This window comes from Triticum urartu, chromosome 3 (genome assembly GCF_003073215.2).
Source record: "Triticum urartu cultivar G1812 chromosome 3, Tu2.1, whole genome shotgun sequence".
Lineage (NCBI taxonomy): Eukaryota > Viridiplantae > Streptophyta > Magnoliopsida > Poales > Poaceae > Triticum > Triticum urartu.
The window spans coordinates 636,515,328-636,530,904 of record NC_053024.1 but is presented as its reverse complement, the minus strand read 5'-3'; the positions used below and the strand labels follow the sequence as shown (position 1 = coordinate 636,530,904).

General features: G+C 48.6%; 1 protein-coding gene and 2 non-coding genes across 4 annotated transcripts; 2 read left to right on the top strand and 1 right to left on the bottom strand.

Moving 5' to 3' along the window:
- Positions 1-2,404: 2,404 nt before the first annotated feature.
- TRNAI-AAU lies at positions 2,405-2,478 on the top strand. The gene has a single exon. It is a non-coding gene; the product is annotated as a tRNA-Ile (tRNA).
- Positions 2,479-3,637: 1,159 nt separating this feature from the next.
- Positions 3,638-3,714, top strand: TRNAI-AAU. Its single transcript has one exon. It is a non-coding gene; the product is annotated as a tRNA-Ile (tRNA).
- Positions 3,715-8,437: 4,723 nt separating this feature from the next.
- Positions 8,438-12,776, bottom strand: LOC125545536 (rhodanese-like domain-containing protein 4A, chloroplastic). 2 transcript variants are annotated; one of them, XM_048709525.1, is made up of 6 exons: positions 12,027-12,774; positions 10,746-10,848; positions 10,427-10,678; positions 9,848-10,021; positions 9,218-9,412; positions 8,438-8,750 (listed from the first exon to the last, which is right to left on the bottom strand). In XM_048709525.1, exons 1-6 carry the CDS (start codon positions 12,674-12,676, stop codon positions 8,697-8,699), a joined length of 1,428 nt encoding a protein of 475 aa, XP_048565482.1. In that variant the 5' UTR covers positions 12,677-12,774; the 3' UTR covers positions 8,438-8,696. The 2 variants fall into 2 exon arrangements, with proteins under 2 accessions (XP_048565482.1, XP_048565483.1); XM_048709526.1 differs by lacking the exon at positions 9,218-9,412 and having other exon boundaries at positions 12,027-12,776.
- Between the last annotated feature and the right edge of the window lie 2,801 nt (positions 12,777-15,577).

Sequence of the window (15,577 nt, the reverse complement as noted above, 5' to 3'; positions counted from 1 at the left end):
AAACTCCCGTTGTGATGTGCGACATATATATATGTGCATAAGGCACACACACATGTACTTCCTCCGTTCTAAAATAAGTGTAGTATAAAGTTGAGTCATCTATTTTGGGATGAAGAGAGTAAATAGGTATATTTTGAAAGAGTTAGCTGATACTCGTCCTCTACTTGGGAAAGGAATCTATTAATTTTTGGGGAAAGGATTCTATTAATTTTTTCGACGAAAATGTTTATTTTCGTGAATTTCGAATATACCGGTTGTTCAGTGTTTGGTCAAGTCCTATAACGAGCGAAACCCTCGTTTTGTGTTGCTGAGACATGCGCCTAAGGAGAAATTGCCACCGAGTGACGTGCCAGCGCTACTACTTGATTGAGTGCCAGCACGTAGCTGTGCTTTCAGCAAGAATTTCACCATTGGGAGCCGGTGCCTTTCGAAGCACTTTCACGTGTGAACCGAAGTCGTCTTGCCCAAGACCCACGGAGACCTACCTATAGTGACGTCAAAGTACCAGTGAGCATGGAGGTTTGGTTGAAATTGGTTACGACGACGTCGAGTTGGCGGCGGAGGAAGACTCGGCATGAAGGCCAGAAAATGGTGTGGAACGTAGTGGTAATAGTACGCGCCCCGCTCCGAAACAAAGAAAAAGGTGCGTGCCGCACTCACGAGGGACTGCCAGTGAGATACTGGAGGAAGGTGGATGACGTCAAGTCCGCATGGCCCTTATGGGCTGGGCCACACACGTGCTACAATGGCAATGACAATGGGAAGCAAGGCTGTTAGGAGGAGCGAATCCGGAAAGATTGCCTTAGTTCGGATTGTTCTCTGCAACTTGGGAACATGAAGTTGAAATCGCTAGTAATCGCGGATCAGCATGCCGCGGTGAATATGTACCGGGCCCTGTACACACCGCCCGTCACACCCTGGGAATTGGTTTCGCCCGAAGCACCGGACCAATGATCACCCATGACTTCTGTGTACCACTAGTGCCACAAAGGCCTTTGGTGGTCTTATTGGCGCATACCACGGTGGGGTCTTCGACTGGGGTTAGGGGAACCTGTGGCTGGATTGAATCCTTCGCGATGGAAATGCCCTCGCCTACTTGACTAAACTAAGGACCTCGACGGTATAAACATGTAGATTTTCTACTTTTCCATTTTCCTTCTTGTTTATCAATCACCAATGAAGACAAACCGGATGCCGAATTAAAGACCTTAAACGGAAAGACACAGGAGGTGGCGAAAAACGAAAAAAGAGAAAGAGCTTACAAACTTCTCTGAACCCGGTAGCCAGCGGAGCCCTTATTCATGGAGCGCAGGAAGTATGCCTTTTGAGCTTTTTCTCCACCCACCTCTGAGCATCCTGTTGGAGTGGTCCTAGGAAAGACTACGTACGAGAAATCAAAACTTCGGAAAGAAAGCCTACTGGTTGGTCTGGTTGTCCCCCGGCGGTGCCCGGGCGGGCCTCGGTTCAATGGCAAGGAGCAAGAAAAGGGCAGCTAGCTCGAAATCCGATAAATCGAATACCTCCTGGCTTCAGTTATGAGAGAGAACTCCAAGGCATGATGAGTGGAGCATACTAGGAATGCCGAATGCTCGCTCAGTGAGGGAGCTCTGTTGGAGAAGAGTGGGACTAGAAAGAGGGAATACCCATGTCAGGCCATGTAGGGACCTAGTAGTGTATTTCGAAGCCTTCTAGGCAAAGCTGCTTTGGCGTGCACTGAAAGGGCGTCTTCCTTTCCTATATTATACCAGAGGTGAGTGCATAATCTGGTGTAGAACGGATATGTCTGGTGTTTCTTCCATCAATCATCCGGATTTACGCCGTATATCAACAGATTATGGTTTCGAGGGTCATCCATTAGGAAAAGACTTTCCTCTGAGTGGATATGTGGAAGTACGCTATGATGATCCAGAGAAACATGTGGTTTGTGAACCCATTGAGATGACCCAAGAATTTCGCTATTTCGATTTTGCTAGTTCTTGGGTCGCTCTTAACTCAAAAGTACTAACTAAATAGGGGCAGGGAGAAATAAAGAAGTGTGGGGGAGAAGCAGCTGAGCTCATTCCCTTCCATTCATGCTTCTCCGGCATAAATGTAAGGAGGATGTATAGCTGATATAGGATTTTGTGGAACTGGATTTGATTCTGCAAGCGGTTCAGTACGAACAAAGAAATTTCGAATAAAAGGATCGGAACTCGCTGATAGGAAAGGAGAGAAAAACAAAGCAATGCCAAGAGTATACTGGTTGTTTTCTCCTCTTTGCCACTACATTTTTTTGCGGGGACTTTGCCAGTACATTTTGGGCAGCGTTGTTACTGTGCCTTTTTGGTAGAAAATTACGAAAGCTACTACCTACGGATTTCGATTTAATTAATTATTAAATATCCTTTTATTATGATATTAAATTGGCCTATTAGCTCAGCTGGTTAGAGCGTGGTCCTAATAAGGCCAAAGTCGCAGGTTCGAGACCTGCATGGGCCATCTATTTTTTAGATTTCGGTATGTTTTTAAATTTGAAAAAAAAGAAATAGTAACATATTGAAATAAAATGGTTAGTTCAAAAATATATATAGAAAGGTGGCCCATTAGCTCAGTTGGTTAGAGCGTGGGCTAATAACGCCAAGGTCGCAGGTTTGAGACCTGCATGGGCCATATTAATCTTTTTTTTGCAACCAAACCTCAAATGATATATTCTCAAGAAAAGCAAAATATGACGTCTATCTTCAAACAAGTTTACTCCTTCTGTTTACCTATTTGCTTTTCGAGACCATTTTTATTTACCACCCTAAAAAAAAGACCACTTTTCATATTAATCTTTTTTTGCAACCAAACCACAAATGATATATTCTCAAGAAAAGCAAAATATGACGTCTATCTTCAAATAAGTTTACTCCTTCTGTTTACCTATTTGCTTTTCGAGACCACTTTTATTTACCACCCTAAAAAAGACCACTTTTATTTACCAACATGTTGCATGGTCAAAATCACTTTCCCCGTAACAAGAAAAATCTTACTAATACGATCAAACTTCCCCTCAAAATCATTTTTCAGACCACTTATTTTCACTTTTACTTACCAACATGTTGCATGGTCAAAATCATTTTTCCCGTGCATAACAAGAAAATCCTACTAACACGAGCAAACTTGTCAACAAAAACAAGTACACCGAGGTGTCTGAGGACAATCTTCTACCCACGCAGTTGCCTCTCCACTGCAAAGCCATCCAGTTGTTGTTCACCATACACGAAAATTTAGTAAGCAGTCATAAAAAGAAACCGTTGAAGTTGATGCTAAAAGATCCACATATTTAAGATTCTAACCTCCACATGAGCTCACATGCCTACAATGTATGTCGCACCAGGACCAAGGTCGCCGGCGGAGGGGAGCCCCCGGAGGACGACGCTGAAAGATTGGCCTCTCTTGGTGGCGGCTAGCGTTCCAGCCGCCAGGATGAGAGGATTGCTTGAGTTTAAGTTATCCATCGACGTTGTTGCTACCGAAAGATCCATAGACTCGAGATTCTAACCTCCACACGAGCTCACATGCCTACCGTTGACACCGTATGTCGTGCCAACAAGATGGAGAGGAGGCTGAATGACCAAACTGCAAAGGGAAGCTGCCGCTACCGCCACGCAAACAAAGTCCATATTTAGCTCAGTTGGTTAGAGCGTGGTGCTAATAACGCCAAGGTCGCAGGTTCGAGACCTGCATGGGCCATATTAATCTTTTTTTTGCAACCAAACCTCAAATGATATATTCTCAAGAAAAGCAAAATATGACGTCTATCTTCAAACAAGTTTACTCCTTCTGTTTACCTATTTGCTTTTCGAGACCATTTTTATTTACCACCCTAAAAAAAAGACCACTTTTCATATTAATCTTTTTTTGCAACCAAACCACAAATGATATATTCTCAAGAAAAGCAAAATATGACGTCTATCTTCAAATAAGTTTACTCCTTCTGTTTACCTATTTGCTTTTCGAGACCACTTTTATTTACCACCCTAAAAAAGACCACTTTTATTTACCAACATGTTGCATGGTCAAAATCACTTTCCCCGTAACAAGAAAAATCTTACTAATACGATCAAACTTCCCCTCAAAATCATTTTTCAGACCACTTATTTTCACTTTTACTTACCAACATGTTGCATGGTCAAAATCATTTTTCCCGTGCATAACAAGAAAATCCTACTAACACGAGCAAACTTGTCAACAAAAACAAGTACACCGAGGTGTCTGAGGACAATCTTCTACCCACGCAGTTGCCTCTCCACTGCAAAGCCATCCAGTTGTTGTTCACCATACACGAAAATTTAGTAAGCAGTCATAAAAAGAAACCGTTGAAGTTGATGCTAAAAGATCCACATATTTAAGATTCTAACCTCCACATGAGCTCACATGCCTACAATGTATGTCGCACCAACATGGATGAGGTTGGATGACCAAACTGCAAAGGGAAACCGCTGTTGCCGCGACGCAGACAAATCATGCAATCCCTAACCCCACAAGCCAGAATGGGCGGGAGGAATCTACGCCATCGAGCCGTCGATGCCGCTGCAGCTGAAACCTTTGAGATGGAGAAGCTCAAGGAAAAATTATCCGCCAGATCCACCAACAAAGCGCCACCGCACAACCCTACTAAAAGCCCCAACGCGGGGTTAACTAGAGCCCCATCCAGTAGTCCGGACCTCTCCGCACAATACAATGACCGGCTATAGTTTTCAGGAACAAGGCAATACTATGCTCCTGGACTACCTCCCAAGCTCTGCGCCGACGCTGAAGCAAACGTCGTCGCAACGGCGAAGCCCGAGGACACATGTCCATCACCAGGATGCCGCCGCCGTCATGCCATCCTTGGTTTAGCAGACTAGTTCTCAAATTCATCCCCAACTGTAGGACCGATGGCCTCGTCAGAGAAGGATCCGAAAAATCTTTATTCAGTGTCGTCATCGTCGTCGCCGAAGCCAAGACGATGAACAGGCTAAAAACCTAGACCGCGAGGGAGTAAAAATGATCCACACGCGTGGATCCGGCGACCCCCCCGCCCTCACCACCGATGACCAAGGTCGCCGGCGGAGGGGAGCCCCCGGAGGACGACGCTGAAAGATTGGCCTCTCTTGGTGGCGGCTAGCGTTCCAGCCGCCAGGATGAGAGGATTGCTTGAGTTTAAGTTATCCATCGACGTTGTTGCTACCGAAAGATCCATAGACTCGAGATTCTAACCTCCACACGAGCTCACATGCCTACCGTTGACACCGTATGTCGTGCCAACAAGATGGAGAGGAGGCTGAATGACCAAACTGCAAAGGGAAGCTGCCGCTACCGCCACGCAGACAAAGTCCATGCAATCCCTAATCCCATAAGCCAGAAAGTGCAGCAGGAATATACGCCAACGAGCCACCGATGCCGCCACAGCCGAAATCTTTGAGATGGAGAAGCTCAAGGAAAAATTACCTGCCAGATCCACCAATGAAGCATCGCCGCACATCCCTCCTAAAATTCCCAAAGTGGGGTTAACTAGAGCTCCATCTGGTAGTCCGGGCCTCCCCTCACTCCAACACCAGCGCAACCAGCAGAGGGGGAGGGGGCGGCGACCTACAAGCGGTGGAGGGGTCTCTAGGGTTTGGAGATGAGAGAGAGGTAGGTACCTAAGAGTATCTCCAACAGTCGTGCTATATAAGCGTCGCGCCGCAAAATTGTGTTTTTTAGCGCACACGCAATCGCTATCTGAGCTCCAGCGGACGCGCAATAAGCGCATGCGTGATAAAGAGTTCAACATGTTGCCCGAATCGCCCGCGCGCCGTACTCTCTCCGCCGCGCCACTTTCGCCTCGTCCGCGCCGCCGTCGGCACCCCCCTCACCCCTTCCTACACCTGCGACCCCTCCGCCACCGCCGCCGTTGCAAAACCTAGCACGGGGAGCTTTGGCTTCGCCTCCGCCGGTGCTCCTCCAAGCACCGGTATCGCGTGCAGCCTTCGAAGCTACCATGGGAGGCATGAGTTTTGCGTCTCTTATGGGAGGCATGTGAGCACCTCCGGGTGGCATGGGTGGGATGTCTTTCGGTGTGCCTCACACACCTTCGCATGATGCCGTTGAAGATCTTGCCAACACCTTCCAAGCTTCACATGATGATGCGGCGTGCGACAATGAAGAGGAGGAAGAATCGTCTTCGGATGAGGATGATGAATCGGAGGAAGAGGAGGATGAAGACGAGGATGAGGCTTGATTGTTAATGGGTCATTTGTTGTTGTGAACTTTTGTGTCAAGAACTTGGTTCGGATTTATGTCATGAACTTGTTTGGGTGATTTAAGTTATGACATGTCTTTGTTTTGATGTTTGAAATATCATCTCGTTTCCAAAATGCAACATATGGCAAGCGCCGGCTGCTCGCGCATGCTGCTTTTTAGCACGCCTGCTGGAGCTACTCGTGCGCGCTAAACTTTTGAGCAGCCGCTAGAGCAAGTGCCGTGTAAAAACAGGCGATCGGCGCGCTGCGAACGTTTTTGCGTTGGGCAGCTGTTGGAGATGCTCTAATGCTGCACACAAACTTCAAATTAACCTCATAGTTCAACAGTTCACCACAACCTAACTGATCTACTCAAATACTCACAGAAGTGAATATGACAAAGTTCACAGAATTAGCATTGGACGCTCACGTCATGAGTTATTCATCCCAAACTCCGAATTGCATGTTGTTCTTTACCAAAAATGGCTTTCGCCTCGCTTTATAAATAAAGCAATGATCAACCAGAGCCCAAGAACAAACGCACCCCACCATAACACACACATTCAAGGCGGGATACATAAGCGCTGAGCGCAGCAACACCACCCCTAGCACTACAGAGCAATCGGGGTCCTCCACCGGGAACACACCACCACGAAGAGATGAAAGCGCATATGACGAACTGTGCACTCCAAGGCGGCGCCTTCAAGAAGGTTACGACACCAACGCGCCGCCACCGCCCGACCTGACGATCAGAGTTTCCCCTGGAGCAACACACTGGCCGATGAGAGCCGCGACGACGCCTTCAAGAAGGGAACGAGCTACGCCGCATCCGGTCCGTGCGAGGATAGAGCAGGTTTTCACCCCGGCCAACCTTCATCGCCACCGAACGCCACACCCACGGCAACCACCCACCCACATGGCCATGGCCACCGGACAACACCGATACACGGGCTCTGCCCAAGAGCACTGCGGAGCCACCACCAGGGCCGCCGCCCCGGCCTTCCAGACCTGGATACCACCTCACCTGAGGTCCGCCGCTACTCCAACCGAAGAAACGAGCGGAAAGGACCCACCTTTCGCACTCCTGGGTGGCCCCCAGCAACGAGACCCAGAAGGCCAGCCAAAACTAACCTCCATCGACCCGTCCAATGACACCGGGCGCGAGACTAGGTCGGTCCTGCTGCCGGGCGCGAGACGGGGTCGGTCCTGCTGCCGGGCGCGAGACAAGGTCGGTCCTGCTGCCGGACGCGAGACGAGCAGTCCTGCTGCCGGGTGATGGATCACAACTGGGGGAGGACTTGCCCTTGGACGAAGGCAACGCCAGACGATAAGGGAGAGGTATAGCAGGTTGAAACGAATTGCCTACAAACACGCCGACGCTGAGAAACCAGCTGCCGCCGCAGCTGGCCCGCCAAACTGCCGTGATGCCACCGCGGCACCGTGAAACGCCGCCGCAGCCCACGGCCGGTGCCGCAGCCACGCCGGGCCGATGCCCCAACCCGCGCCGCCCGCCGGAAACAAAGCGTCAGATCCGGCTGGCACGCTCCACCACCACTGCCACCAAGTCGCCGGCGTCGAGCGCCCACCAAAGGCATGGGCGGATCCCGGCCAGCCCCGCGGCGGCCGGCAACCCACCCCGCCTCGCGAGCACCGCAGCCGAGCGAGAGGAGCCACGCCGCCCATGGCCCGCGCCGTCAAAGATGACGCCCGTGAGATCTGGCCGAAGACCAGCCGCGCCGCCGCCACCTTTGCGCGCACCACCCGTCCCAGCGCCGCCTGATGCACCGCGTCGCCCACCACGGCGGGAGCGCGCCGCCGCGCCCGTCGCCCGCACCGCGCCTAAGCCGGAGGGAGCCGCCCTGCGCCGGCCCCGTCCTGCGAGAGATCGAGGTCGCCCCGCCACCGCCGGCTGCAGGCGGGCTTTGCCAGCCGAGCCTAGGGCGACGGCGAGGGAGGAGGGGGAGGAAGGCTGGGGGACCCGGCGGCGGTGGGCTAGGGTTTCCTCCCAGCCGCCGCGCAGGGGGCGACACGGGAGGAGGAGGAGGGGGAGAGTCGGAAAGTTCTGATTTCAGTTTCTCCCTGTTGTTCTTTTCCTGTTGCAAACGCGCAGGTCCAAAATAGTTTTGATTTTCAGCACAGAAGACACAGGTAGCAGGCTGAGATCCATGCGGCACTACCCAAATCCTCAAGCTCAGGAGTCACCATGCCAGTACAATGTTAATATGAAATGCTTGCAGTTTCGTAGTGCAACTGTCACTTCAATGTACAACAAGAACAGCAATCTGGGAAGAAGTTCCAAATTTACATCCAATAGTTCATGGTAGCAGCAACGGTCTTCCGCATCGCGACCCCAATCAATCGCCTCTATATCCATGGATTTAAGTATAATAACAAAATGGTTATTCGGCAAAAGGCTTACTCTGACTTCGTTAAGTCTTCGGCGTCCTATTGCCCTATACATTGCTTCTTCTACCTCCCTGGCTTGGATGGCGTCGGAGATGATGGCGGCTTCATGTCAGGGTACTGCATGATAAATCAATGTGTGCAAATGGATTAGTACATTCCACAAATAAATAATTATGGATTAGTACATGATCATATAGAACTGAAACAGAAGCCTATATGCATTGGATATTGAACAATTTAGGTAGGAAAACATTTGAGCTTGAGCAATGACCGTCCGTAACTCTTTATTCTCCTGCTAGTACAAGAACATAGCGCCTGCCATAGTTTTCAAGAACCAAGGCCTTCTTTACAAGGCAATATTATATCCAGAAACAGAACTGTAGTGTATCAGCAGTAAATATAAAGAGAATCCTGTGATGGAATTAACTGTAAGTATGACGCCATGCAGCGGCCAGTCAGCATGTTGTTACTACTATTTTGTGAACAATATTTTAACTACTGTTAACTAGATCGAATTTTGATGAAAATCGAATATAGATCCTTCTGAATTACTGTATGAAGGTAGGAAGGCAATATGGTCATACATTTGCATATGGTGATAATGGTCTCCTTGGATGCTTCGTGGCTAAAGTACTTCCATTCAGTTCTTCACGACCATTCTTGGTTGCATGGCTTGTATCGTCTAAAGAGCTGCCAGGAGACATTAGTAGTTCATTATTCTCATCTGGCCTGCCTGGCTTGGATGGCGTTGGAGATGAGGGCGGTTTCAAGTCAGGGTACTGCATAATACATTCAGTATGTGTAAATAGATTACTACAGTACATGATCATAAAGAACTGACACAGAAACCTAAAATGCATTGGACATTGAACAACTTAGGTATGAAAACATTTGATCAGGGCAGTCTGTAAACTGTTTATTCTCCTGCTAGTACAGAGCATAGCGCCTGCCATAGTTTTCGGGAATTAACTATCTAACTGAGACATGGATAAGGCTTTACAAGGCTATACTATGTCCAGGAACAGAACTCTTGTATATCAGCAGTAAATACAACGAGAATTCTGTAATGACAGCGTGCAGTCCAGTCGGTCTGCATGTTGTTACTATTTTCAAGAGAAAAAGTCAACTGCTGTTAACTAGATAGAAGTTCGAGAGAATCAAATCTAGAGCCTGCTGAATTACTGTATGGAGGTAGCAAGGCAATGGGGTCATACATTTGCATATGGTGATAATGGTCTCCTTCCTGATTGCTTCGTGGCTAGACTATCCTTAGTTGCATCGCTTGTTTTGATTAAAGAGCTGCCAGTAGAAGTTGGTAGTTCCCCATTCCCCTCTGCCCCCCCTGGCTTGGATGGCGTCGGAGATGATGGCGGTTTCAAGTCAGGGTACTGCATAATACATTCAAGGTGTGTAAGTAGATTACGGCATGATCGTAAAGAACTCAAACAGAAACCTAAAATGCATTGAACATTGAACAACGTAGGCATGAAAACATTTGAGCAGGGCAGTTTTAACTGTTTATAAACCTGCTAGTACAGAGCATAGCGCCTGCCATTGTTTTCGGGAATTAACTGTCTAACCGAGACACGCGTAAGGCTTTACAAGGCTATACTATGTCCAGAAACAGAACTCTAGTATATCAGCAGTAAATACAGGGAGAATTCAGTTAACTGGAAGTATGACAGCGTGCAGTGAGGCCAGCCTGTATGCTGTTAACTAGATAGAAGTTTGACGAAATCAAATCTAGAGCCTGCTGATTACTGTATGGAGGTAGGAAGGCAATGGGGTCATACCTTTGCATAAGGTGATAATGGTCTCCTTGGATGCTTCGCGGCTAAAGTATTTCCATTCAGTTCTTCATGACCATCCTTGGTTCCATTGCTTGTATTGACTAAAGTGCTGCTAGGAGAAGTTAATAGTTCTCCATTCCCCTCTGGCTGATCATCTGTTCCTTCAGTGCTCGCATCAGTGTGCGTTAAAGTTTTGCTCTTCTTTTCCCTTGGAAAAACATGAACAGATGGCGGAAGATAGTTTTCTTGAATTGCCTATGAAAATAGCAAAGATCAGTGCGGAAACAACGAGGCATGTACTTTTTGAACTGTCATAACTAACCTGCCAACCATCTGGGCCTCTCAGTCCCCCTTTGATTGCATATGCCTCTTTGAAACCATTGTTGAACAGGAGCTCAGCCACTTTCATTGAATTACCATCAAAGCTACCTTACACAACATAAACTTAAGTTGGTAACAGATTGCGCATGATAAAGTTCATAGAGTTATATAAGAATTGAAGCATAGTTGCTTTGGCATGATGAAAAGTATACAGCAACATCAGTACATTCAGCACCTATCCAAAACTGCCACTATCTGAATTCTGAATCTAAAGTAACAAGCTTCAGAGGGCAAAATTGACATGCCATCCATCTTTACCAGTCTCGAAGATGCACTAGAACATGACAATAAATTTTATATTTATTTATCTACTTATTAAGTTAGACAATTAAATATAATAGGGACTAATTTTCCGATAAAGGATGATTTTATTATCTCAAAATGTAGCATCAAGTGGATACAAAGCATTATGAGTAACACCCGGCCTCTGCATAACTAAGATGCACACAGCCAAAACCAAAAGTCTGACAAACAAATCATGAAATACAAACCGACAAATCGGCAACAGTAGAGTCCTATAGACCGACACTACGCCTATGTCGAAGAAGGTGGTGGACCAATCCGTAGGTTATGATGCCATAATAGGGACTAATTGGATGGAAAAGAAGCTTATCCCTGTATTTCATTGTGGCAGAACGAGTAAAGTAATTGACTAATTGTTTCAGACTATTTTGAACTGTCAATGTGGCAGTTTTATCTGTGCTAGTCGCAAATAAACCAAAATTATTCAGATTATGCTCCACACTTACAAAAGACAATGTTCTTGAAACACGACTATGCTCTTCCTCGGTTCCTGAGCTCGAGTCGGCAGTAGTTCTCAGTTGTAACTAAGACGATACTAAATCAGTCTGTCTCAACTTTTTTTGAACACAGCGCAACAAAACTGATCTTAACTTGATATCGACTCGATCGATAGAAACAATCAGCCCGATCCAGACATTCTGGAAGGGTCTATTTTGATTCCACAATTTTCGTATGAAATACTGTAGTTGAATTTCGTTGTTTAACTACAACTGCATTGCACTACTAAATCAAAGTTGTGTACACGACTACTCTGCTGCATAAAAAGACATCTAGCACTAGAGAGCACATTAATCGACATTCCATCACGAATGATTCATGCCAATCCTATTCGATCAATACACACAACTACTAAAGCATTTCAGTAACGCAGGCACACCACCGACAGCAGGCGTCAATCGAGGTTCCATGGATCACTCACTTGTCAAGCACGCAGACGACGGTGTTGGCCGGGTCCGGGAACCTGGCGAGCACCTCCCCGAGGAACCCCTTCTCGTCCTCCTCGTCGAACTCCACCTGCACGGCGCTCTTCTCGACGAGCCTGAGGTTGGGCGGCGCCATGAACCGCACGCTGTTGCCCCGCCTGACGTCCAGCAGCTGCGCCTCCGGCGCGTCGCGGAGCTTGCGGAAGGCGTCGAGGGCGCCCACGGCCTTGTACTTCTTGAAGTAGTCCTGCGCCAGCGGGAGCACCACCAGCCAGACGAACACCACCCCGGCCACGAAGAAGGGGTTCCGGTTGTTGAAGTCGTCCACGGCCAGCACGATGGACTCGAGGCTCACCTTGCTCCCGCCGCCGCCGTCGGCCTCGGCCGCGAGGGAGTGGAGCGGCCAGGACGCGGCGGCCGCGGGGAGGAGGAGCAGGAGCTCGCCCCGCCAGGGCGGCGCCGCCGCATTCCGCGCCAAGATTCGCGCGGCGGGGGAGGGAGTTACGGAGGAGGAGGTGGTCCTGGCCGCATTGGGCGGCGAGAGTTGGCTCCTGCGAGGGTTCCGCGGGGGTCTGAGGAGGGTTGGGAGGTGGGAGGTGGAGACTTGGAGGAGGGAGCAGTGGTGCTGGAGGCGGAGGAGCGCCATGCGGGCGAGAGCTTGAGCTCCGTGCAAGGATAGAAGGAGGTGGAGCTCTCCACGCCCCGGGATTCTCTATCCGATCACTCCACCTTTTCCTCTTCCGAAAATGGATTATTACAAAATAGTAGTGCAAGGAAGCAAAAAAGAGGAGAGGAGATTGCCGAATTTGGCCCATACGCCTGTTCCATACGGGCTGAAGAGCGCGATAGAATTAAGCCCAGGTCTACTTTTTTTTTGACAGAGAGATCCTCGTCTTCAACTTTGGGCGCGGCGACTGGCATTCCTATTTGACGCTTCATGCGCCCGTTTTAGTTGTTTTTATAAACTCCCGTAAAAAAAGTTGTTTTTATGAATGGGCGCACACCCTCCGAGCTAGGTCGGCCAATTAACTTTTTTTTCTATTTTAAACCAAAAAAAGGTGTGTGCGAAGGTTTCAATCTCGCAATCTCTACGTACCTAACCACTAGGATTTGTCTCAAAAACAAAAAAAGCCTAGTAAGGACAGACTGAACGGGTGGGTCCACCATGTCAGCTAACTCTCGGGCGACAGGAGGGCGATCGATAGGCGATCACGGGCTGCTGCTAGGGTTAGGGTTTGCTGATCGGAGGTGCTGCAGATACGATCGTGCGACGGGTGGCGACGGCGTCCTCGGCGTGCGGATCGAGTAGGGGTAGGATCTCATCTCGGGGAGGAGTCATGGCATGTCAGGATAAGCGTGGTGGAGAGGACACTTCGGGGAGGAACCACGGAGCAACACCGGCGAAAGGAGGAGCCACATCTACAGGCACCCCGGTCAGATCGCGGGGACAGGAGGATTCGCCGGTGGTTAGCAGAACCCCCGATGCCACTGCGTCGTTGTCTGCCCGGCTTGGAGGGATGGTGTTGACGGAGAAAGAGGCACAGGGGTTTGTCTTTGCAGATCCAGGGAAAGGGATTCCAGCTGCGAGGAGATGGACGCTGATTGGGAAAGTATGCTCGCCGAGGCCACTGAACAGGACGGCGTTGGAGAGATCCATGCACAGGGCGTGGGGGCTACATCATGAAGCGCAGTTCCGGGATCTGGGAGATAACTTGTTCTTGGTACACTTCAATGGGGAGGGTGTTGGGGAACGTAGTAATTTCAAAAAAAATCCTACGCACACGCAAGATCATGTGATGCATAGCAACGAGAGGAGAGAGTGTTGTCTACGTACCCACGCAGACCGACTGCGGAAGCGTTGACACAACGTAGAGGAAGTAGTCGTACGTCTTCACGATCCAACCGATCAAGCACCGAAACTACGACACCTCCGAGTTCGAGCACACATTCAGCTCGATGACGATCCCCGGACTCCGATCCAGCAAAGTGTCGGGGAAGAGTTCCGTCAGCACAACGGCGTGGTGACGATCTTGATGTACTACAGCAGCAGGGCTTCGCATAAACTCCGCTACAGTATTATCGAGGACTATGGTGGCCGGGGGCACCGCACACGGCTAAGGAATAGATCACGTGGATCAACTTGTGTGTTCTAGGGTGCCTCTGCCTCAGTATATAAAGGACTAGAGGGGGGAGGCTGGCCGGCCAAGGTGTGGCGCGCCAGGAGAGTCCTACTCCCTCTGGGAGTAGGATTCCCCCCCCCCCCAATCCTAGTTGGAATAGGATTCGTGGAGGGGGAAAAGAGAGAGAGGGGGCCGGCCACCTTTCCTAGTCCTAATAGGACTAGGGGAAGGAGGAGGCGCGCAGCCCATGTAGGGCTGCCTCTTCTCTTTTCCACTAAGGCCCAACATGGCCCATTTAGCTTCCGGGGGGTTCCGGTAACCTTCCCGGTACTCCGGTAAAATCCCGATTTCACCCGGAACACTTCCGATATCCAAACATAGGCTTCCAATATATCAATCTTTATGTCTCGACCATTTCGAGACTCCTCGTCATGTCCGTGATCACATCCGGGACTCCGAACAACCTTCGGTACATCAAAATGCATAAACTCATAATATAACTGTCATCGTAACCTTAAGCGTGCGGACCCTACGGGTTCGAGAACAATGTAGACATGACCGAGACACGTCTCCGGTCAATAACCAATAGCGGGACCTGGATGCCCATATTGGTTCCTACATATTCTATGAAGATCTTTATCGGTCAGACCGCATAACAACATACGTTGTTCCCTTTGTCATCGGTATGTTACTTGCCTGAGATTCGATCGTCGGTATTCCAATACCTAGTTCAATCTCGTTACCGGCAAGTCTCTTTACTCGTTCTATAATACATCATCCCGCAACTAACTCATTTAGTTGCAATGCTTGCAAGGCTTAAGTGATGTGCATTACCGAGAGGGCCCAGAGATACCTCTCCGACAATCGGAGTGACAAATCCTAATCTCGAAATACGCCAACCCAACATCTACCTTTGGAGACACCTGTAATGCTCCTTTATAATCACCCAGTAACGTTGTGACGTTTGGTAGCACCCAAAGTGTTCCTCCGGCAAATGGGAGTTGCATAATCTCATAGTTATAGGAACATGTATAAGTCATGAAGAAAGCAATAGCAACATACTAAACGATCGGGTGCTAAGCTAATGGAATGGGTCATGTCAATCAGATCATTCAACTAATGATGTGACCTCGTTAATCAAATAACAACTCTTTGTTCATGGTTAGGAAACATAACCATCTTTGATTAACGAGCTAGTCAAGTAGAGGCATACTAGTGACACTCTGTTTGTCTATGTATTCACACATGTATTATGTTTCCAGTTAATACAATTCTAGCATGAATAATAAACATTTATCATGATATAAGGAAATAAATAATAACTTTATTATTGCCTCTAGGGCATATTTCCTTCAGTCTCCCACTTGCACTAGAGTCAATAATCTAGATTATACTGTAATGATTCTAACACCCATGGAGCTTTGGTG